We start from the raw sequence: 25,500 nt of genomic DNA, 5'->3' as shown, positions 1-25,500 counted from the left end.
GCTGGAGGAGTTTGTTACCACTAGACCTGCCCTGCAAGAAATGCTCAAGGGAGTCCTACAAGATGAAATAAAAGGACACTAGAGAGTAATTCAAAGCCATATAAAGAAATAAAGAGCTCAATAAAGGTAAATACATGGGCAATAAAAAAGCTAGTACTACTGTAACAACAGTTTGTAACTGCACTTTTTTCTACATGATTTGAGACTAATATATATTTTAAAAAGATATTAGTATGATTTTAACTATGTCTTATAATTCCAGATTTTGTTTTCTACATAATTTAAGAGACTAATGCAATTTAAAGAATTGTAAGTTCATGTTTTGAGACACAAAATGCATAAAGATGTAATTCTGTAATATCAACAACCGAAAGAAATGGAGTTAAGCTTTAAAGGAGCAGAGTTTTTTATATTTATTGAAGTTAAGTTAGTATAAATTTAAAATAGAGTGTTATAACTTTAGGACATTAAATGCAATACCACCAATAACCACAAAGAAAATAACTATAGAATATACACAAAAAGAAATGAGAAAAGAATTTTAAAGTTCCACTACAAAAAACTGACTAAACAAAAAGAAGACAGTAATGTAGGAAATGAGAGACAAGAAAATCTATAAGACATTTAGAAAAACAGCAAAATGACAGAAGTAAGTCATTCCTTATCAATAATTACTTTAAATGGAAATAGATTAAATTTTTCAATAAACAAACAGAGATTGGCACAATGGCTAAAAACACATGACAAAATTATGTCCTATCTATAAGAGATTCACTGTCAATAATGAAGACACAAATAGATTGAAAGTGAAAAGATAAAGATATAATAACCAAAAAAGAGAAGAGGTGACTATACGAATAGACAAAATAGACTTTGAATCAAAAAGTTTATAAGAGGAAAAAAACATTGTATATTAACAAATGTTTCAATATAGCAAGAAAATATAACAATTGTAAATATTTATGCTCCTAATAGTAGACCATCAAAATACATGAAGCAAAAACTGACATAACTGAAGGAAGAAATAGTCCTACAATAATAGTTGGAGACTGCAACAATACAGTCTCGATAATGCATTGAATGACCAGACAGAAGATAAGTAAGAAAATAGAGGACTTATACAACACAATATACCAACTAGTTCTCACGAATATACAGCATACTCTATCCAAAAAAAGAGAGTAAACACATTTTCTCAAGAGCATGTAGGACATTCCCCAGAAAGCCCATATGTTATGTCAAAAATTAATCTTAACATAAAGAACTAGAATAAAAGAATAAACACAACCCAAGCTAGCAGAAGAAAATTAATAATAAATATTAGAACAAATTTTGTTTAAATTGAGAACAGAAAATAATAGACAAAATTAATGAAACTATAAGTTGGTTTATTAAAATGATCAACAGAATTGACAAAACTTTAGCTAGATGGGTTAAGATTTAAAAAGATAAAACTCAAATTATTAAAATCAGAAACAAAACGTTAACAATTCCAAAGGAACAGAAAAGGATTATAAGAGGACACTATACAGAAAGAAGTCAGACCTACAAACTATAAAACTCTTAGGAAAAAATATAAGGCAAGAGCTTCATGACACTGGATTTCACAATGTTTTTTTCAATATGATACCAAAGGTGTAGGCAACAATAAAAAAAAGAGAGTAAAAAGGCAACATGTAGAATGGGGGAAATAATTAAAAATTATATATCTGATAAGGGGTTAACATCCAGAATAGATAATGAACTCCTAAAATTCAGCAACAAAAAAAAATATATAACCCAATTCAAAAATGAGCAAGAGGACTTAAATAGACATTTATCCAAAGCAGATGCACAAATGGCAGATAAGCACATGAAAAGATCCTCAACAGCACCCCTAGGGAACTGCAAGTCAAAGCTATAGTGAAATACCACCTCATATCTAATAGGAAGGCTACTATTAAAAAAAATAAAATACAATAGCAAGCTTTAGTGAGGATGTGGAGAAATTGGAACTTTTTGCATTATTGGTAAAATGGAAAATGGAAAACAGTATGGTGGTTCCTCAAAAAATTAAAAATACAATTGCCATGTGATCCAGCCATTTCATTTATGGGTATATACTCAAAAGGATTTTGAAAAAGGCCTCAAAGAGATATTTGCTCATCCATGTTCATGGCAGCATTATCCATAATATTTAAAAAGTGGAAGCAATACAAATGTCCATAGATTAATAAATGGATAAACAAAATCTTGTATATGCATAAAATGGAATACTACCCAGCCTCGAAAAAGAAAAGAAAATTCTAACTACTTGTTGTAGTGTATCTACAACATGATTGAACCTTGAGGACATTATGCTAAGTGAAATAAATCGGTCACATAGAGACAAATACTCTATAATTCCACTTATTGTGCACTTAGAGTAGTCAAAAACACAGATACAGGAAGTGGAATGGTGGTTGCTAGAGGCTGGAGGGAGAGGTGAATGGGAGTTACTGTTAACTGAGTATACAGTTTCAGTTTTGCAAGATGAAAAGAGTTATGAGGATGGATGGTAGTGACTGGTGCACAACTTTCAACAACAAGGGAATACTCCTGCACTTAAAAAAAAAAAAACTAAAAAAAAAAAAACTAAAAAAAAAAGAGCTGCTGTACACCATTCCTGTTAATGTCTTTAATAATTCTTTAGAGTTAAGAAATGAGGAAAAAACCCCGATCTCATACATGTCAATAAGATTAAAAATAATATTACAGAGTTCCAGCTCTGGGTAAATTGGAGAAACTCCTCTACATTTGTCTCTATCACTCAATTTGTCTGTAACACTTAGACAACATGCATGGATAATCGGTTTGAGGATTCTGAAATGTAAATGGTAGCAGGCATATTGCTAATTGAAAAATATCAGAACTTGAAATACTAGGAGACAATCTATCAGAGAACAATTTTTTTTTTCTTCAGAATCCCTGGACTGAACTGAAAGCAGTCCAAAACTCAGAAGTGGGAATCAGCATGGCCTGAGAGAGGTCCAAGAGAAGCCTTCTAGTTCAGGTTCAACAAGCAGGAAAGAGGTCTCCTGGTAGTGACAATGGCAGCAGGGAGGGAGCTTGTAAGTGTCTGTCTGAGACAGGACCATCTTCCTCTTTAATCAGAAGAGTTATGGTCCCAAGATGGCAAAGCAAATATATCTACTGCTTTCATCTTTCTCTTTCCTCTGGCTCACTGACCCTGAATGAAGGCACACTGGTGGTAGAGAGGGGATAAATAAACCCCAGTTTTCTGATTATAGGACTGAAAAATGAAGTCTCAAAAATAGGTAAGTAGGTGAGAGATAAAAGAGTAGGAAGAGGGCTTCCCTGGTGGCGCAGTGGTTGAGAGTCCGCCGGCCGATGCAGGGGACACGGGTTCGTGCCCCTATCCAGGAAGATCCCACATGCCACGGAGCGGCGAGGCCCGTGAGCCATGGCCACTGAGCCTGTGCTTCTGGAGCCTGTACTCTGTAACAGGAGAGGCCACAACAGTGAGAGGCCTGCGTACCGCCAAAAAAAAAAAAAGAAAAAAGAGTAGGAAGAGCTTGGAAAAGGAACCACATTAAGTTATTTATGAAATCTTGAGCTCAGCCCTGAGCTATCAATGTGTGGATATAATCTTAAACAGTACAAAGACGTTGAGAACTGAACTAAGAGACATCCTACCCCACAGGTCCTGGAATGGCCATTGGTTCATATGTGAGACAGATCTGAAAATTAGTGCAAAAGTTTTGAAAATGAAACTGATTTTGAATCCACAAACCACAGAAGGCTGGTCACAGTAAGTGGTCTGAATTTAAATCAATTGATCACCTGCGAAAATAAAAATATCAACATTCTCCAAAGAACTGAAATAAAACCCAGAATCTCATAATATTCAAAATCCAGGATATAATCTAAAAAATGTTGGCCTATGTAGAACTAGGAAAATCTCATGTTAGTGTTAAATGCCAGTGACATATTGAAACATGCTTTATTATCTAAAAGCTACTTTAAAGTAACTATTTTAAACATCTTCCAAAGGGTAAGGGTGAACCACCTCAGAATAAATGGAAAGACAGTTCCCATAAAGACACACAGTATATTAAGAATAAATGAATAAATATTAGAACCAAATTTATAATAACAAAGATATTTATGGGTGTGATAAATGGATATGACAGAGGGAAGAGTTTCTGAACTTGCTGAATTACCAATAAAAATTGTCCAATCTTCAAATGAGAAGGATAAAATATTAAAGAAAGAAAGAAAAAAAAAAAAAGAGCTTCAGGAACCTGTGAGACAACACCAAAATGTCATCAAATCTAAGAAGGAAAGGAGAAATAAAACATCATAGAAAATGTACGCATCTACATTTGTATATGTATACCTATGTATATGTATCTATAGAACTAATGTCTGAAAACTTCCCAAATTGGCAAGATTTTGAAAACACAGATTCAAAACCAGCTGTAGCCTTGAAACCCAAACAGATAAGTCCAAAGACATTCATGCTGCAGGCATGGCATAATCAAACTGCTAAAAACTAAAGATATACAAACACAAAAGTGTGTTATTTATAGTACAACAATAATTCAAATAACTGTGGATTTCTTATCAGATACAAATGGAGGCCAAAAGAAGGTGAAACGATATTTTTAAAGTGTCAAAAAAGACAGATCTGTCAAAATAAACTTCTGTGTTCAGCAAAGATACCTTTCACAAATGAAGGTAAAGACATTATAGTTCTCAGATAAAAGGATGAGTAATACAATGTCTGCCAGTAAACCTGATCTGAAACAATTGCTAAAGGGGCCTCTTCAGGCAAAAGAGAAATTCATACAAAGAGAAATTCTATCAGAGGAAACATCAGACTTCAGGGATGAAGAAAGAGCAGGAGAAATGTTAAATATCTAGGTAAATATAATAGACTATTCTCCCCTTGAGTTCTTCAAAATACAGTTAATGATTGAAATAAAAATGCTTAACATTGCCTACAAGGTTTTCACTAAATTCGGATGTAATATAGAAGACTACTAAGACATAAAGAAGAGAGGAGTATAAGGATCTGTATGGTGCTACAATTTTTACAATCCAATTATAGTGGTAAAACATTGGCTCTAAGTTAAAGAGGCACATCATATTCACAATAGCAGGCACAAGCACAAAAAACAGAAAAATGTATAGACAGAAACATAATAGATAAAATAAATTAGAACACTAAAAATATTCACAAAACCCAGGAGAAGGCAGAGAAGGGGAAATAGAAGGATAGAAAACAGAAAGAATAAACTGAAAACAAATCAAAACAAAAATTGCAGATCTAAGATAAATGTAAATGGTCTAATCTCATGAATTAAAATGTATATACTATCAGAATGAATAAAGTAATTAACTCAACTGTATGTTCTCTATAAGGAAGCTATTTAAAATATAATAATATAGGTAGATTAAAAGTAAAAGAATGGACAAATATATATCGTTCAAACACCAATCCAAAGTAAGTTGGAGGAGCTATGTTAATATCAAACAAAGTAGATTTCAGAACAAATAAAATTACATGATATAAAGGGGAATACTTCATAATGATAAAAGAGCCAATTTTCCAAAGGAAGTAAAATGACAATCTTTACATGTGCATTCATCTCACAAAAAAGTATATGAAGCAGACACTGACAGAACGGAAACAAGAATTAGATGAATTCACAATCACTCTTTGTGACTTCCAATTTAAGAAACTAGAAGAAGAACAGCACAATAAATCCATATCAAACAGAAGGAAAAAAGGATACTACAAATAAGAACAGGTATCAGTAAAATAAAAAACAGAAAACAAACAAGGGAGAATTCAAAGAAACCAATGAAGATTCTTTCAAAGATCAATACAATTAATAAACCTCTAGCAAGACTCACCAGGATAAAAGGAGAGATAACACAGGTTGCTAATATCAGGAATTGAAGGTATTTCACTACAGATACAACATACAGTAAAAGAATTTTAAAAAATGAATAATACAGACAAGCCTATGTACACAAATTCAACAATGCTGAAGAAATGGGACGTTTCCCTGAAAATCACAAACTAGTGAAACTAACTCAAGATGAAATAGGTAACTCAAATAGTTCTTTAACTACTAAAAGAATGTAATATGTGGTTAAAATCCTTCTGAAAAAAAAATCTATAGAAGCAGATTGTTTATCCTCTGAACTTTATCAAAACGTTAAAGAAATAATACAATTTCTACACAATCTCTTTAAAAAAACATGAGGAGGGAATATTTCTTGACTCATTTTATGAGGCCAGCATTATAAGGATAACTTAACCAAAGATAGTACAGGAAAAGAAAACTACACAAACCAATATCACTCATTTAGGTAAGCACAAATGTATTCAATGAAATTTTAGAAAACAAAATTCTGCAATACACATACAAAAAAATACATCACCGTCAAGTGGGGTTTATTCTGTGAATTGTAAAACTGGCATGATACTGAAAAATCAATTAATATAATCCCTTATTAACAGTTTAAAGAAGAAAAAATATTCAATAATGTGAATTGATGCTGAAAAAGCATTTGACAAAATTCAACATCCATTCAAGATAAAAACCCTTCACAAGCCATGAATGGAAAAGACTTCTTTATCCTGATAAAAGGTATCTTGCCAAAAATTTCCAGCTAACAGGCAACATTCAGGTAAAAGAATGAATACTTTTTTTCTAAAATTGGGAACAAGTAAGGAAGTCCTCACTCAACCCTCCTATTTAACATCATACTGGAAGGCAAATGCAGTCCTAAGTAAGAGATAAAAATAAAAAGCATACAATTGGAAAAGAATAAATAACTTTAATACAAGTTGCAGATGCACTATTGTTTTCATTGAAAATCCAAGAATCTACAAAAATATTCTAGAACTAAAAAATGTATGCAGTACAGTCACAGAATATAAGAAAAATACACAAAAAATCATATTTCAATATACATACTTGCAAGAAACAACTGAAACCAATTCTTTTTTAAAAAAACATATCAATAGTTTCAAAAATATAATGCTTAGATACTAATCAAACAAAACTCATGCTGGGATCTGAATGCTGAAAACTACAAAAAGTCAAATGAAGAAGCAAAAGAACAAAATACATTAATAAATGGAGAGACATACCTTGTTCATGCATTTGTAGAATCAACAAAAAAAGTATAAAATTTTCCAAAACTGATATTGACCCTATAGAATTCTAATGAAAATCTCAGTGGTATATTGTTTCGTAGACAGACATGTTCTAAAGTTTAAATGGAATGCAAAGAAACTAGATTTTGCAAAACGTTTTTGTAGAAGAAGAGTAAAGTCATACAAATCATACTACTTGATTTTAAGGTATATGTAAACTTATGGTAATTAGGGCAGTATGATAATGGTACAGGGATAGACACATAGATTAGTGGAATGGAAGAGTCCAGAAATAGACGCCTATAGTCCAACTATGTTTTAAAAGTTTTATTTTACAAAGTGCAAAGGCAATTCAATGGAGACAGGATAGTCTTCTAACAACGGCTTTTCAACAATTGGATATCTATATGCAAATAGGTGAATTGAAGCACAGAACTCACTTCTTATATAAAAATGAGCCCCAATCATATATTAACACATATATGTGGAATCTAGAAAAACAGTCCAGATGAACTAATTTTCAGGGCAGGAATACAGACACAGAGAACGGACATGTGGACACAGGGAGGGGGGAACGGGGGATGAAGTGGGAGACTGGGATTGACATATATATGCTGCCAAGTGTACAACAGATAGTTACTGGGAACCTGCTAAATAGCAGAGGGAGCTCAGTTCAGTGCTCTGTGGTGACCTAGATGGGTGGGATGGGTGGGGGAGAGAGGTGCCAGAGGGAGGGGATATATGCATATATATAGCTGATTCAGTTTGTTGTACAGCAGAAACTAACACAACATTGTAAAGCAACTATACCCCAATTAAAAAATAATAATAATGTGTGAGACAAGAGTCCTGCTAAGTTTTCTACAAAGTGGCCCATTATATGCATGTGAGGAAGATAAGAAACTACCACTCTGGAAGACAAAAAAAGCCAAAAGGCTAATCTTAATTATTGAACTGCCCCGTATTGGTCTAAAGTTTTTTAGAGTGGATCATGGAGGCAACATTTAGGGGGATTCTCAGCCTCACTGGCTGACTGTGCTTTATTAAAATCATTGAAGCATAAAAAAATGAACCCCAAATGGATCAAAGACCTAAATTTAAAACATAAAAGTATAAAAAGTTTAGAAGAAACTTGAGAAAAAAGTCATTGTAAATTGGGGTTAGGTGTAGACGTCTTAGAAATGAAACCAAAAGAATGTTCCATAAAAGAAGATTAATAATTGGACTTCAAAATTAATTTTTTTCTTGCTTTCTGAATGACACTAAGAGAATGAAAAGATAAGCTACAGTGTAGGGAAAAAGAACCTACAAATCACAAATCTGAGCAAGGAATTGTATTCAAATATATAAGTTCAACAGTAAGAAAATGTGCAAAAGATGAACAGAAACATCACTAAAGAGGCTGTTTGGAAGGCAAAAATGCATTTATAGAATTTATAAAGGACTCTTGAACTATAACAGTGAAAAAATCCAATTAGAACATGGGAAGGATATGAAGAGACATTTCACTCAAGAGGATATACAAATGAGAAATAAGCACATGAAAAGATGCAGGAAACATGCAAAGAAGCAGGAAACATGAGACATGATGAGGGAGGAAAAAATAGTCAACCAAAACTGACCCAGAAATGACATAGATGATAGAATTAGACAAAAATGTCAAATTATTATAACTGCATTCCATATGTTCAAGAATCTACAGAAAAATTGATCATGTCAGAGACTTAGAAGATAATTAAAAAATAAATTTGTACATATTAAAACTAGTGTCTGAAATCAAACGTACATGAGATAGGACTAACAGTAGATTAAACACTGCAGAAGAAAAGATTAATGAACTTGAACATGTAGCAATAGAAACTATCCCAAAAGTAATACAGAAAGAAAAAAATAAAAACTAAAAAAAAACCCCCAAAACAAAAAACAGAACATCTGGGAACTGTGGAACAAGTTCAAGTGGCCTCACATAGGTGAAATTGGAGTCTCACAGGAGTGTGGGACAAAAAAACAATATATGAAGAACTAATGACCAAAACATTCCCAAATTTGGTAAAAAGTATAACTCAAGTTTGTCAAGAAAACCCAAGTACAAGAATGAAGAAAATTACACCTAGATATATTGTATCCAAATTGCTTAAAACAAGTTATAAAGAACATTCAAGAATCTGCAAGGACTAAGTGGGTGGTACACTTTATGTACAGAGCACAAAATAAGAATGAGAACAAACTTTTCATCTGAAATCACTCAGGTCAAAAATAATGGCTCAGAATTTTTAATTTACTGAAATTTAAAATATTGTTAATTTAGAATTCTATAGCCAGCAAATATTCATTTCAAATATGAAGGTGAAATAAACATTTTCTTAGACATTCAGTAGGTGAAGTTAATCATCCCCAGCAGACCTTCACTGTAAGAAATGCTAAAAGAAGTCATTCAGGCATTTGGGAACAGACACCACTTGGAAATCTTAATACACATAAATAAAGCACTGTGGAAATGGTAAATATGTAGATAGATGTAAAAGCCTTGTTTTATTTATTAATTAAACCATGTTAAGAGCTAAATGACGATTTAAAGCAGAAAACAACAACAGCAACAACAAGAAACATATAGTATGAAGATATGGTAGGCAGAATAATGCCCCCTCCTCTGCAAAGATGTCAGTGCCCTAAGCTTAGCCATCTATGAATACATTAAGTTACAGGGCAAAGGGACTTTGCAGATATAATTAAGATCCTAGACATTGAAATGGAAGAGTATCCTGTATTATTCAATCAATGAGCCCTAAAAAAAAGAGAACTCCAGCTGGAAGATGGAAGAGGAAGTCAGGAGATGCAGCAGAAGGGAAGTCAGAAATATTCCAGGTCTGAGAAGGCTTTAAGGCACTGTTTTTGGCACTGGAGGAAGAACCCAGGGGGAGGCCTCTGAAAGCTAAGCACAGCCCCTCCAGGTGATAGACAGCAAGGAAAGAGAACCTCCATCCCACAGTGGAAAGAGGGTGAATTTTGCTGACAACCTAAATGATATTTAGAAGAGCTTCTTCCCAAGAGCCTGCAGCAAGGAACACAAACCTTCCACCACCTTGATTTTATAAAAATCTAATTTGCAAAACTAATTATAGTATTATTATATTTTTTAATACCCTGAGCAGATCCCAGCTGAGCCTACTTGGATTTCTGACTTACAGAAACTGGAAAATAATAAAGTTGCATTGCTTTAAGCAGCTGAATCTATAGTAATTTGTTACCACAGAAATAAAAAAAACTAATACATGATTTGATATAAAAAAATCGAATGACAACAGCACAAGGGCTAGAAAAGGGTATTATTATTCAATATGTGAAATAGTATCATATCACTTGAAAAATGACTGTGAAAATCAACTGCTAAAATAACAGAACAATAAGCTATAATTAATGAGCCAAAATAGAAAGTTAATGATGGATTAAAAATACTCTGAAATCTAAATAAGGCAGAAATAGAAGAAAAAGGGAACAAAAAACAGATAAGAAAAATAGAAGAAGAATAGCAAGATTTAAATCCAACTAAATCAATAAGAAATTTAATATAAATTGTGTAAACATTCCAATACAAAGGCAGGGACTGTTAGAATTAATACAAAAAAAGAAATAGACCCAACTACATACTGTCCTTGAGATACAATTAGGTTAAGGTTAAGATTAAAAGGAAGGAAAAATATATGCCATGGAAATGCTAATTAAAAGAAAGGTGGTTAGTTTTACTGATGTCAAAGTAGGTTTCAGAGCAAAGACTATTACCCAGGATAAACGGGATCACTTCTTATTAAAAAAGAAGTCAAGAGGATATAATTCTAAACTTCTATGCATATAACAGAGCTTCCAAACTCATGAAGCAGAAACTGCTATAATTACAAGGAAAAATAGACAAATCTATATACTTTCATTAGAGAGTAAACAGCCCCCTCTTAATAACTTTATTGAGCAAGTAGACAAGAAGTTAAAAAAGGATAGAAAAGATTAGATCAACATTATCAATTGACCCTAACTACTGATGGTTACCAAAACTCCAACCAAGCCAGCAGATTACACTTTCCGTTCTACTGTACAGCAAATACATTTGAAAAGATCTAAATCCAAAAAGTGTCTTTTCGATAACATTAGAACCAAATTAGAAATTATGACAGAATAGTATTTGAAAAATCTCCATGTATAATATTTGGAAACTAAATAACACAATTCTAAATAACCTATAGGACAAATAATAAAAGGGGAATTACAAATGTTTTGAACTGAATGGCAAAGTGTACACAACATGTTGAAAGTTGTGGAAGGAAATTAAAGGTGTACATACAGTGGATTCTTGAGCATCAAATGTATTCATTAGAAGAGAAGAAAGGATTCAAATCAGTGCCTTGAGGTTTAAATTTAAAAAAACATTAAAAAAAGATCAAGTTAAATCACAGATAAGATAAAACAATAAAGATCAGACTGGAAATTGATAAAATATAAACAAGTAAGATTTAAAAAAAAACTAAACCTGTTTCTTTGAGAGACCAATATAACTGATAAAACTCTGGCCATACTGATCAGAAAATAGGGAATAAAGGACAGTGAGAGTGTGGCCGACCAAAAGAGCAAGAGAACCATTCAAGACTTTTGTTTTTCAAAATGGGCTGCACTAAAGGGTAACTAAAGTTACTAAAGTTACTCTTGACTTTATTATTTATTTGCATCATATCCTATGATTTTTGTAAAAGTATAAGTATCCAGAGCATGTCTCTCCAAAGTAATTTAGACATTAATTGTACTGAAGGTCAATCATTTCCACAATGTCAGGTGGTAGGTTGGTAGTAACTTTTAGTTACTGTTTGATTCCATGGAATTTAAAAAAATTTCATTATTACAGTATCTCCTGGCCCTCTACAGATTTCTTGAAGTTTTGTTGTTGTTGTTGTTGTTACTGTTGTTCAGATAGTGTTGTTATTATTTTACATATGATAGGATTCACTTCTGTATTTATTGACCAAATGTTAGAGAAAAAATATAAAAGAACAATTCCTACATGACCAAGAGGTGCCATTCAGAAGATAGGTGAGTTCAGAGTATGGTTCTGATTCAAACAATGAGAAAATTCTGCCTTCTCTTTTAATTGGGGATTAAAAGTAATATGTTGTAAAATAAATACACACTTCTCTATAGGCTTTCAAATATGACATTGTTCCACTTTAAGTGTACTCAGGAAATTCTGGGCAGAAGAGAAATAAAGATAGAAGAAAAGGTAAGAAGCTATATTAACTATTCACACCAATTAATTATTGGTGCAGAGGAGAAGACAAAGACGTGCCTAGATCTTTGTAGGTTATCTATCAATCTACCTAATTTTCTATTATCTGAAAATTCTAAAATAATGATTGAATAAGTATTAAGGAGAAAAAAATATATTTTTTCTTTCCTTATATTCCCAGATTGCTAATCTTTGAAATTAAGTGGGATAATTAGGAAGAAAAATGTTTTATCAAATTAGAAAATATTCTGGTTTTGATAAACACTTACTTTTTGACCTTTCAGTGAATTATATATTATATAATATTGTTATAAATTACCAATCCTCTCATAACTTGCAGTCATTAAACTGACTTAAAATATCTCTCTGCATGTTTGAGTCAATTATCTTACTGATATACAAGAGGTTGGTTTACTGTCTTTTATGTTTGTATATATGTTTTACATTATATAACATTGCATAAAAGTTAAAGAGAAAATGTCTGACTTTTCATTTTTAATAAAAAGAAAAGTATCTTCTCCTAATTTTCTTAACTTTAAGAACTGGCTAGAAATAGGTAGGAATATAAAATACACTGCCTGAGGGAATAGAGGTATACATTCAGATACCTACTTGCACAAATATCTCTGGCCATTGTCATCAACTGTTGATTTTAATGTTCGAAGGAAAACTAAAGACACAACTGCTTTAAAATTATACTTCTAGGTGTTTTTCATCTATTCTCAATTGTCCCTGCTTCCATTATCCCAAGTCTGAGCCAGCAGTTAGTGGATCATTCTTCACAAATTTACAAAAGATTCAGAAAATAATGAATCATTATACTTTAAAAGAACATTTTACAAAAATAACACTCTAGGGCTTCCCTGGTGGCGCAGTGGTTGAGAGTCTGCCTGCCGATGCAGGGGACGTGGGTTCATGTCCTGGTCCAGGAGGATCCCACATGCCGTGGAGTGGCTGGGCCCATAAGCCATGGCCACTGAGCCTGTGCGTCTGGAGCTTGTGCTCAGCAACAGGAGGGGCCACAGCAGTGAAAGGCCCGCATACCGCAAAAACAAAACAAAACAAACACCCTCTATTGGCTGTATTTTTTAATTTAAAAGTTATTTCCAGGTCTTTTCATCATTTTTTGAGTAGTTTGGGAGAGCATTTTATTTAACTAAGGGCTAGGAATCTGATGGAGAATGGGCATGGGTTAAAGCAAGAGAAGTAATTTTGATCTTCTTTTTAAAAATTTACCCATGATTTGTATATAAGTGTGTGTGTGTGTGTGTGTGTGTGTGTGTGTGTGTGTGTAGTCAATTATCTAGTAAAAAGAGTTCAGAAATGTATAGAAAATATGGCCAGCAAATTCAGCAAGTTAATAAAAATGTAATAAGGTATAATAATAAAATCAAGGTAGCCACTGGGAAGTTAATGAAAAGAAAGGTATTAGGCATTTGGAAAACTTACCTAAGATCCAGTAAAGAGCAGGTATGAACACATATAAATATGTTGAAAAATATTGGGAAAATACCAGTAGTATATCAATGTTTGGTAGATGAGTAAAGTCAGTGATTAAAACAGAATACTGAAGTCATGGGGCAAGATTTCTCTCAAATTATCAACCAGACCTACCTGTAAATTAACCCACATTTTCACCCATTTTTGATTCATTTCCTCCAGGCTCAGCATAAAATATATCCTCTTTATGTTCAAGGTATATCTTCCTTACAAACGTCCTAACACTCCAGTCACTTCCTCTGGTCCTCATTAAACGTTTTTCTGTTTGTTTGTTTGTTTTGCGGTACGTGGGCCTCTCACTACTGTGGCCTCTCCCGTTGCGGAGCACAGGCTCCAGATGCGCAGGCTCAGCGGCCATGGTTCATGGGCCCAGCCACTCCGCGGCATGTGGGATCTTCCCGGAATGGGGCACGAACCCATGTCCCCTGCATCGGCAGGTGGACTCTCTACCGCTGCGCCACCAGGGAAGCCCCTCATTCAACTTTTTAATGTTTCCCATTTAATAGCTAGTTCCAACAAGCTGAGGTAATAGGTGCTGTACCTTCAATACTTTTCTTATTCAGTTAATGTACATGCACATTTATTCTTTATGTCATTGCAGTCTGAATGTTACCCATCCATGCAAATGGTATTGTTCACCATACTGTCTCTTGTAAACTCATAATTGCCAAATTCACCAGACATATTTCAGTTCACTACTTATTGATCACTTCTGCTTGCATTTACTACTTTGGAAGCCTAGAACCCACATTAGAAGTATTGAAATTAAGCCTTTATTGCCCTTGCCTCTGTGACACACTTGTAAACACAACGGCTTTGTTTCAAACACTATCTGATTATATACCTTCCTCTTCATTTCTTTGTCTTCCAGCACAGACCCTACTTGTCTCTGACTTGAACTCATTTCTTCTTCCTGCCTCCATCCTTCTCTCTCTCGGGTACCTGCTCCTAAATGGCAGCTCATCTTTTCTCTTAGAAGAAAGTCCATAGCCCCGCATTATCTGGCCCCTTCTGCTTTGCAGCTACATCTCCACCTAATCCCCAAACCAACTGGCTAACATCACCATCACTCCCTCCCTAAAACTTTCATATTCCTGTAACAGTTAAGGTATTAGATCTTTTCTCACATCCTACACTCTTTTTGCTTTTGCAGATGCTATTTTATCTGTCTACAATACATTTCCCCTCTTTGTTCTACAAAATAATACTTTTTCATCAATAGATTTATCCCAAATACCAAGTCTCTTCTTGTGCTACATTAGGTTCCCCTTCTTATTATAAAACAAGCTGTAAATATCTATAAAAAATGCTCTTACTATATGCTTTTGTATTCAGCAGCACCATAAACAATCAGGGACTTTAGGAAAGTTGATTATTTTAAGTTTTTGAGATAAAACTGTAAGTGCCTTGAGGGATACAATGCTCTATTAGATCTGTTAGTATTCTGAGCATAACAAGTATGAAAAATATAGCCAGCACTTCTCATTTACCTGCTGAATAAATATATAAGTGCAATACAAAATAACATCAAAACTATAGTCAAAAATATTCATTCAGTTGAATTCCCAATATATTGATAAGGTAATTTAAAAAATTGTAAGAAATTATCACCGTCAGGGGAAAGTGGGATTATAAGATGTCTGAGGCACACTCAGGGAAGTAATTTCAAACGTATTCCTAGGTCAGACAGCATTTAAATTCCTTAAGTAAGAAAAAGCCACTGGCATTGAATTTGTCTTCTTTTCTGTGATAACAAATAACTCTAAACTCTCAGGGCTTAAAAATGTGTTTTACTTCTTATTTATGTTATGTGTTTGCACCTGCAGATCAGCTGTGACTCTGCTCCACGTGTCTTCTCCATCATGCCCAAGGTAAAGGAGAAGTCTCTGTTAGGGTCATGCTAGTTTCATGGCAGAAGGAAAGTACAAGAGAAGTAATATGTGATTCTTCTTGAAGCTTAATTTCAGCCATAGTGTATATCATGCTTGCTTATATGCCAATGGCCAGAGCAAGTCATATCATCAATTGGGTGGAGATGCATAATCCTTCCACTGGAAGCACCGCACCTCACATGGCAATGAGCAGTGATGTATAACCTCTTAAAGGGAGGGGGAATAAAGATTTATGAAAAACTATACACAGGCATTGAGAAATATCGTAATAAATTCATAGAGGGAGTTAAGGGAAAAAAAAGATCCTTAATATTTGGTATGGCTGGTACTATAAACTAGCAAGGATACCTTTTAACTAATTGTTGAAAAAATAGACTATGCATTGGAAGAAAGGAAATGTGAGGGAAAAGTTGCAAAGAGCAAACAATGGAAAAAAGAAGAGCTTCTTCCAGAGCCAGGACTTGGCAAGAAAGCAGTGAATGTGAAGAAACAGTTGACTGGAGTATTTGGTTGGGACTTCAATATACTTAGAGATGAAAGGAGTTGAAAAAGGTCCATGATAAAGTCCAAATTAGCAAGAATAAAAATTAGTAGCAAATAAGAGAGAGGTATGCATTATAAACTGGGGAGAAAATCATGTAATAAGTCAAATATTGTAAATGAAGAAAAATAAGATAATGTGGATAAAGTTGGTGCTTTTATTTTATTATTAATTTTTGCAACCTCAAAGTTTTCATTGAACGTCTGAAAGAGGTTTTGTAGGAGGTAAATAATAAAGGATACTTTTACAGAGGGCTCAAGATTTAAAAGGAGTAGGTAAGCAGGGCAAGAGTCAATAAGACTGGAGAGAATGATTTTCCTGACTGAAGTAAAGGCAAAATGTGAGAGAAAAGCACAGCTGTCTAGTGGCATTAGTCAATGCATTCCCTTGACAGGGTCCAATTGCATCATCCAGAAAGGGGAATAAATCGATGGTTGCTTTTGTGAACATTGTTACTTTGAAGAAATTCGTTCCAGGAATTCTAAGATGTGGGAGTTTGTGACCATAACAGGGAAATGTGACTAATAAGAAGAAGTGGAGATAAAGCAGTGTTCTAGTAAAGAAGGTCAGATTAGGACATATAATTGATTCTGTTAGAGGAAAAGTGGGAGTGGAAGGAGGATGGTTTGTTTTGGAGGCCAGTGTGATGCAGTCACAGCAGGATATTACATACATGATTGATGTGAGTTGCACAAAGAACACATTCCAGTGTTTATCTCCTTATGAACCCAAAAATAATAAGTATAGACATAGAAATAAATATTCCTGATTGAATGCAGATCATGATAGACTTGAAGATTCAAACTTTGTTAATTGAACCCACTCATACCCAAATAATCCTTCAAGAAAAATGTAATCACATTTAAACACTCACAGATAATCTAGTGTGGAGATAGATTAGAACATGTTATAACTATATTAAAGTAGAAATTACAATAGCAGAATGGATAATAAAGGCTTAATATGCTACACCTGCCAGATGACGTTTCCTTTTTCACATCAGACTCAAATTAATGTTTTAGTGTAAAAATATATGCATAATTTTACATATACATACATATATAACATACAGCATAGTACATATTTATATACTGCTTCCTATAAACTTAGTCCTTTTGTAAAAACTTTATATTATTAACTAATATTATAACCCACATTTTCATAAGAGCATACTGAGCACAAGGTCTTGCCCGTGACAAAATACACGTATATTTCCTACCTTAGATTCTTCCGGAAACAAAGGACAGTAGATGGTTAAGTCAATACTGAAGAAACTAAATAGCCACTGTAAGCTACCTTTGTTTCTTGTACATAATAAAGAGGGAAAGATATTAGAAATACTTATAGATATAAAAATAAATACATAGATACAGTTACAAACATAGTACTCATCTCCATATTTAAACCTATTCTTCATGCACTGAAATCTTCCTCTTGGGCTGAAGGCCAAAACTTCCATCGACGATAGCACTCGATAAATACCAGATTCTGCACACCAAAAAAAGGCTCTCAAAGTCTTCTCTCAGAAGGCCTGGCACTTTGGACTCACCCATGAGCATGTGCAGTTTCTACCCACCTGCCTAATAACCATCTGGTCTATTCCATTACATTATCCATACATCTCAATTAATTATAGACTTAGAGAAGGAGAGAAAAAATTCTCAGTGATTTAATATTCTCTTTACCTTTCAGCATGAATTTTGTGGTTAAAATACCTTCACTCCAGGAAAGGAAAAAAACAAATAACTCTTTTAGATCTATATGCTATTCCTGGTGTTGATCTCCAGTCTCTTCAAGAAACTGGAGAGATAGATCATGGTGGGAGGTGCATAGGATATGGAAGAAGATACTGATTTATGTTTCCCCTTCCCAGCCTTAAGTGATAGAAAACTCATTGCTAACTCTTTAAATTCATATTTTGTCTATTCCAGAAAGAACAAAGTACATTTTGCTTCTAGAATCCTGTGATTATGGTTATTTCTAATTTATTTTAAAACAGAAGAAAAAAGTCAAAGTGCATTTGTGTGGTGCTACTACTAGTATTTCCATATGGCTGAAGCACGGGCTACCTATGAGCGGATGGTTAGAGAAGGTAGCTGATGATCATAAAAAACTTCCCATACCATGAAGAGTGGTTTTTATTTTGTCTTGAAGGTAATGGGAAACACTGACAATTTTAAGTGTTGAAAGGTTGATAGGACAGAAAGTTGGAATTGTGAAATTGAGAGTAGAGAAAACAAACAACTTACAGCCACACAAGAAAAATACAAAAGAATTGGAAAGGGCATCACTCATGGAAAGCATGGTAGGGAAAATAGAGTATATTTGATAGATGTTAAAGAAATACAGTGTGCATCTTGGTGACACATTGGATTACCAAAATGGAGATAACTAGGATAACATTAATCTATCTTCTGCCTCACAGAATGTCATGTTAACCCAGGCATGCAATAGAGTAAAGAAGCCAAATTTGGAGGAAGAGATGTAATCTTGATGTCATAAACTTAGCTACTACTACTACTAATAATTAATATTTCAAAGGGTAACTATGTATTCAATTATTTAATTTGGTAAAACTTGCAAATACTGTTAATTAGTTGAAGCAAGTAATTAATGTAATTTAAAAGTAAAATCTAGTATCATACTTTACTGTATTTCATTTGACATACTTTCAACAACTACAAAGCCAGAAAAAGGCAACTACTCCCTTATAGGCTCTTGGTAAAGGAGGATGACAATGTTAAATAAGTCCTCCTGCCCTTGAGGCTGTAATACAATGTAACAGATGCTACCCTAGAGCTGAGGAGATTTCCTCTAGGTATAGAAGAGGTTCATTAGGGACGTCTTGAGTGCTGAGTTTACATGGTTGCCCTTTTAATAAACATATTGCTGAATGCAACACAAAGATGCATACTAATTATTATCTGCTTACCATTAACAATAACGATGATATCACGGAAGTCAATTTCTCCCCTAGCCTCCACTCTTCCTTCACACCTGTATATACCTTCATCACTTTTATTGATGTTGAGAATCTGCAAATTATTGTTGGCTAAGATAGCAAACCGATCTGTAAGGTAAGCAAAGGGGAGGAAATGATATCAGTAATTGAAGGTAGAGTCCAACATGCTTTAAATTGCTAAGTGTTAAAATATGGAACTTGTCTGACACTATCAAACTTTTCATCAACAAACAAATTCAAATTTGAAAGTAAAATATAATTTCATGACTTCAATTTTTCCACTCTACACTGCCTGGTTACACATTTTTTTTCAAAAATACATTCAAGGCCTTCCCTGGTGGCGCAGTGGTTGAGAGTCCGCCTGCCGATGCAGGGGACACGGGTTCGCACCCCGGGCTGGGAGGATCCCACATGCCGCGGAGCGGCTGGGCCCGTGAGCCATGGCCACTGAGCCTACGCGTCCGGAGCCTGTGCTCCGCAACGGGAGAGGCCACAACAGTGAGAGGCCCGTATACCGCAAAAAAAAAAAACAAAAAAAAACCCAATACATTCAAGACTTTATTTCCACATAAAATGGTTAGGCTATTATTTCCCCCTTGGTACTTTGAATGCAGAAATAATACACAAAAGAACAAAGCCGAGAGATCAGATATAGCAGACACAAAGACGTTTTGACTGTAAATATGTAGCAACTTGGGTAAGGAAAAGGGTTAGAAAATTGATTGAATATCCTTCCTCACACAATAATTAAACTAATAATTGCACATACCCTGAGAAGGCAGCTAAAATATATAATAATATTCAAGTCATGTAGAGGGCATATGAAATGGTCATATCTCAGATTTATTTGAAAGATTTTTTTTCTAAATGCAAGATAATCCATTTTAGGAAGGAACAGATTAGACTTCATTAATTTTACATTGATTCCATTTTATGTGTGAGTATACGCACATGCATAAATACAAAACTAAGCTGTTATAGGGCATGCATTAGCTGATTATAGGGCATGCATTAACCATAACCTGGCTAGCCTAAGTAGCATCTCAGCCTGACAGTATTTTCCATAATGCCTGGCTCAGGTTTTAATCATCACAATTTTGTTGCAGTCTTTGCAGTCTTAACACCTTTCCCCTTCCTATCAAGTAAAGAATGTTCTCATATCCAGTTCTGTTTTGAAACATGTTAAAAATGTAATATCCTAAATTTCACTAATCAATTCATCCATAGATATCATCGAACATCATCTGTTTGCTAGGTACTGTATTTGGATACATTGATGAATAAGAGAAAACATCCTTGACCCCTTTGGGACTTTTGGTAAGGTAGAAATGTCATTAATTTAAGGTACCCACCTCTGGATATCTACTGTTAAAGCTACTTTTGGGGACTGTTCCAGTATTTATTGCTCTTCCCCTATCTGCTGGTTTAATAGAGGTATTAGGGCAAACACAGAAGCCACATGAGAAAATGGTCCAGCCTCCCTCAACCTGGATCACTGAAAGGATGGAAGGGTAGAATCCTGCCTCTCCCCCTGCTGCCAATTGGACTTTGCATGAGTGAGAAATAAATTGCTATGACATTAAGCCATTCGTATTTGGGGTTCATTTTTCACAGCAATTCCTTAAGTCAAAGTAGAAGTTTGGGTTTTAAATACAAATAAGGAAGTTATCAGACTATAGAAGGTCATTAAAATAGGTGAGCATGTGGTTATTGATTGCCTAAGAGACAGTTAATAAGGAATGGAAATGTGTAGATTCTGAGGCTACCTCAGAAAGAAAATACCAGTTACAAGGCTACAGATACATAATATTCAGCCCAGGAAGTATAAACTTTCCCAAAATATTTATTTCACCTTTTGAGTGACGCTAAGAAGAGACAAAAATGTTTGTGCAGATGCTTTCCCCTGGTAAATTTTCTCACCAAAGAAGAGACTGGAGAGAAAGAAAGGCAATCTGCAAGAAATATTACTTATAATAAGTCCTGGAATAACTCAGAACTCTTAAAAATGCATGATATTTCAAAGTAGATGTAAAAAAACTATTCAAGTGTGTTGCTGGAAATTAGAATGAGCAGCAATTACAGTTGACCCTTGAACAACACAGGTTTGAACTGTGCAGATCCACTTACATGGGAATCTTTTTCAATAGTAAATACAGTACTACACAGTCCGAAGTTGACTGAATCTGAGGATGCAGAACTGAACCACAGATATGAAGGAATCTCGGATAAGGAGGACCAACTATAAATTATACTTGAATTTTTGACTGCATGTCGAGTTGGCACCCTAACCCCTGTGTTGTTCATGGGTCAACTGTATGAATTAAAAAGTTCAAATTTAGAGAGGGATGCAACGAGTCATAACTAAATCATTGTAATATTATATTTTCTAACTCACTAAAATATGTATCATCCTTAACTAAAAATTCGAAGTATATGTGTAAAGTCATGGAATGATGTTAACGAACTCTCAAACCAAAGAACATTATTAATATGTATTTACAAAAAGCATTTGAAGAAAGCACTGCTTCAATCAATCACACATAACTATGGATATTGGAACTATTTAACTATTAGAGATGATCTATTCATCTCAGTTTTACAGACATCCACATTTTCATTATTGCAGTAAGAAAATAAATGAAATCAAATAATACACAATAAGGTGTCTGCTTTATGTTTCTTTAAGCGTAATGTTTCTTTAAGCAGGTTATTTTTTAAAAGTCCCCTTTTCTTCTCATTCCATAGCCACTGAATGGTTTGCTTCATCTACTCCTATGCCTTCAACCTATATTTTGATGATTCACAGTTTTTCTTCAGACCAGATGATTCCTGTGATTCCAGAATTGTGCAAGAGTCAACCAGATGTACGAACTTAGAAGGGTTGTAAATACTTCAATCTCAGCATGTTTAAAATTTGGCTCACTAGCTCCACCTGAAATTTCTCATACGGTACTCTCCAGTTCTGTCTTCACAGGTCTTTACATTGAGCTAGTTGCCCAAAGCAAATTCCTTGAGTCATCTTTGACTTCTCCATCTCTCTTAGTGTGCATGTCAAATCAAACCCATATCCTATCACTTCTCCCTTTATCATTTCTTAGTCTAGAATCTACTTTTCCCTCAGCAATTATTTCATTTGGATTTGAACTGTTCTCATTGCCTGGAGCTTGGCCTTGACTCTCATCCAATTCATTCTCCTCACTGAAGCACTGATATCCTTCTCAATATATATTAGGTCATGTTACTGCCTTAATTAAAACCCTTTAGTGATGTCACCTTTGGATAGATTCTAAACTTCTCAATAGAGACGTCAAGGCCATATTAACTTGGCTCAACCTTCTTTTCCAGTTTCCTTTCTTATTAGTCTTTATTTACAAATCCTAGTTATTGTAAGTGTTCTAGTTGTACTTATTCATAAATTCTAGTTATAATGAACTTAATTCAGTTTCTGAAACGTGCCACTCATGCTTTCACCGCTGGGCCATTGCATATGGTGCCTCTCCTCTTGAAAAGTCCCCACCATTCTCTAGCTGGCTAATCCCTTTTCATCTTTAAGGGTTGCTTTTCTCTCTCAGCAGGCACCTTGAACACTCTCCTCTGTGCTAACTAGTTCAGGTGCTCTTTCTTTATCATCTTCTATCACTGCACTTTCCTTATCATATACCTCAATATATCTTGTTTTCATTGATTGATTTTTTCCACTAGATTATTAATATGTTGAGGGTAGTGGACTTGTTCATCATTTTAACCATGAAGCGCCACCTTCTAGTACACTAGATGAAATATACTAAGTGTTCAATAACTGTTGAATGACTTTTTATACTGGAAGTAGATTTCATACAAATGTTATTGAACAAGATGATTTTACCCATAGTTTTTGGTGCCAAAAGGGTACTTCATTAGAAAATGCTCAAAACATTTAGGAAGTTTCAGAGATAACTTTCAAAATGGCTGAGGTAGAATGGCAACTGCAATAGCATATCCTTCCATCAGGGTTGAGACTAAAAGTCAGGATATTCAACTTTTATAACAAAATGTCACCTTTACTCCCTAAATACTTGGATTCTTTAGCATACGGATTTCCTTTCAACAAACAACATGGTAAACCTCCACTTTGAGTAGTCTGTGGGAACATTAATTCTGCATATTTGTCACACAGCTGCTACCAAAAGCATAGTTAATAAGATGGACATTTCCAAACCTTCATTGTTTCATATGGAGACTTTAAACTTTATTCCTATGCCACACTAAGGCTTCAGAAAGTTATCTGTACACACTGCATTATTCTAAATCCCCATATATGTTCCTTTCATGGTTGTAAACCTAATCTTATTTCATTAGTTTTAATAAAAGGATCACATAAAGTATAAAAATCTGAAGAATATTACTTCTTATAAATCTGTTATGAATGTAAAAAGTGTTTGATAATGAAGTATGTGGCAAGTTTCTCAAATATTAAAAGGTTAGAAAAGTTTGTTCATCTTCACAATTCCCCTACATCCTTTACATCCCAAAGTCAGAACAAATTTTACGTCCTTTTAAAAAAATTCTATTTTGCCTTCCTGCAACTCAGCGTTGTTTCTATGTTTAACTGATTCCCAAGAATTAAAAGCTCAATGAGAAGGAACAAGAAAAATAAATGTTATTTATTGAGAATCTGATATAGAGTCAAATATTTTATTCATTCAGTTAACAAATATTTATGAGCCTATCTTACCTAAAACTCAAACCGTTGTTCAAAATGCATATAGTAATTTACTGTTTATGGATGAAGAATCCGAATTAGGTACAGAGCAGTTAGAAAAGTTGTTTGAAGCTTTAGGGACAAGGAAAGAGTAGAGCCGTAATGGAATTCCAACTTCACAGCATTTCATCCTTGGATACTGGGAAAAATGTGTAAGCTGTAGCATAGAAGCATCACTCCTCCATCAGCACTGTACTTGACCATCCATCTTTGCTTTGAGGATTTAACTGTCTTTTTTCTTTTTTCAGACAATTAGTCATTAGATTTTATCCCCAAATAAATTACAAAAAGTAGATATTATAGGGCAACCTCCAGTGTCCATGGATGCCAATGAATGAACTGTCTTTAGGCTTGAATTCCATCTGGCTACTTAACTGGGGGGATCATCTGCTCAGGGAAGATGGAGATGGTGATTGATGCCCTGGGCACATTCAGTCAAGATCTTGCCAGTGCCTGTTGCACACACTCTCTGCCCAGAGGCCTACAGTCAGCATCGACTTAACTGTCTTTTAAAAAATAAAACTCATTTCAAAACCATCTTGTAATTATGGTTTACAGTAAACCAGATGTACACTTGAAGCCTAAGATGTAGGTAATCTGAAAATGTTTAGACATTGTCATTTAACTGCTATGAAAGAATTGACTTTTCTTTATTATTGAGGGGAAGAAAGCATAAAATATACTGTACAATTTACTCATGAAATTTATTAGTAAAACCTAAAGCAGTTTTCTGAAAATAAAGTAAGAGGAAATAAAGTATTATATCTCATTAACTTACTATAATAGAAAAAAGAGTTTTAGTAAATAACTGACAAGCAGTGAAAATGCCAAGTCCAGAAAAATTCTCTCAAAATTAAAAAAAAAATTACTATCATCATCATGATACTTTCTCTGTACATATTCAAAAACAGAAACCCTCTGCCTTCTCTCCTTTATGTTGTAGAAGTTTCATCTCTTAGAAACACAAAACAAAATCATCCAAGATAGAAAGTATTTTAAAAGATTCAATTATTTTGTACCTCTCTGCAATGTAAGTGCAATGAAAAATATTCTAAATCGAAAATGCTCCCAATTCACAATGATAAAGTAGCATAATGTAAGCAAATCATGCATCAATTTCAGATGTCATTTTATTCTGGAATTTCAGCTCAGTCTGAATCAAAATCATGAAGACAATTGAAATGAATGTACTCTTCTTTCTATTATCCATATTCATCTTATCATAATATTTAGAATATGTAGGTATCTTTGAAAGAACAGTGACAGAAAAATAAATAGGATTCATATAGATATTATTATAAGTTTACACATAATAAGCCCATGGGATTGTTTGAATTGTAATATGTAGAATTTCAATAGATCAGGATTGATTCCTTTATTTGTTTAGTATCCTTGAACTGTTTGTATATAATTTTTTCTTGATCTAGAGCAGGAGTCAGCAA

General features: G+C 34.0%; 1 protein-coding gene across 1 annotated transcript in view; it reads right to left on the bottom strand.

The window, feature by feature from the left end:
* NCAM2 (neural cell adhesion molecule 2) overlaps positions 1-25,500 on the bottom strand; it is a 207,531-nt gene that overhangs the window by 173,756 nt on the left and 8,275 nt on the right. Inside the window, exon 5 of the mRNA XM_024732007.1 lies at positions 19,288-19,425. Coding sequence (XP_024587775.1) covers positions 19,288-19,425 — 138 coding nt within the window. The remainder of the gene's footprint in view (positions 1-19,287; positions 19,426-25,500) is intronic.

This window comes from Neophocaena asiaeorientalis, unplaced genomic scaffold (assembly GCF_003031525.2).
Source record: "Neophocaena asiaeorientalis asiaeorientalis breed wild unplaced genomic scaffold, Neophocaena_asiaeorientalis_V1.1 scaffold55, whole genome shotgun sequence".
Lineage (NCBI taxonomy): Eukaryota > Metazoa > Chordata > Mammalia > Artiodactyla > Phocoenidae > Neophocaena > Neophocaena asiaeorientalis.
The sequence above is the reverse complement of the archived record's forward strand: the minus strand, read 5'-3'. Positions and strand labels throughout refer to the sequence as shown.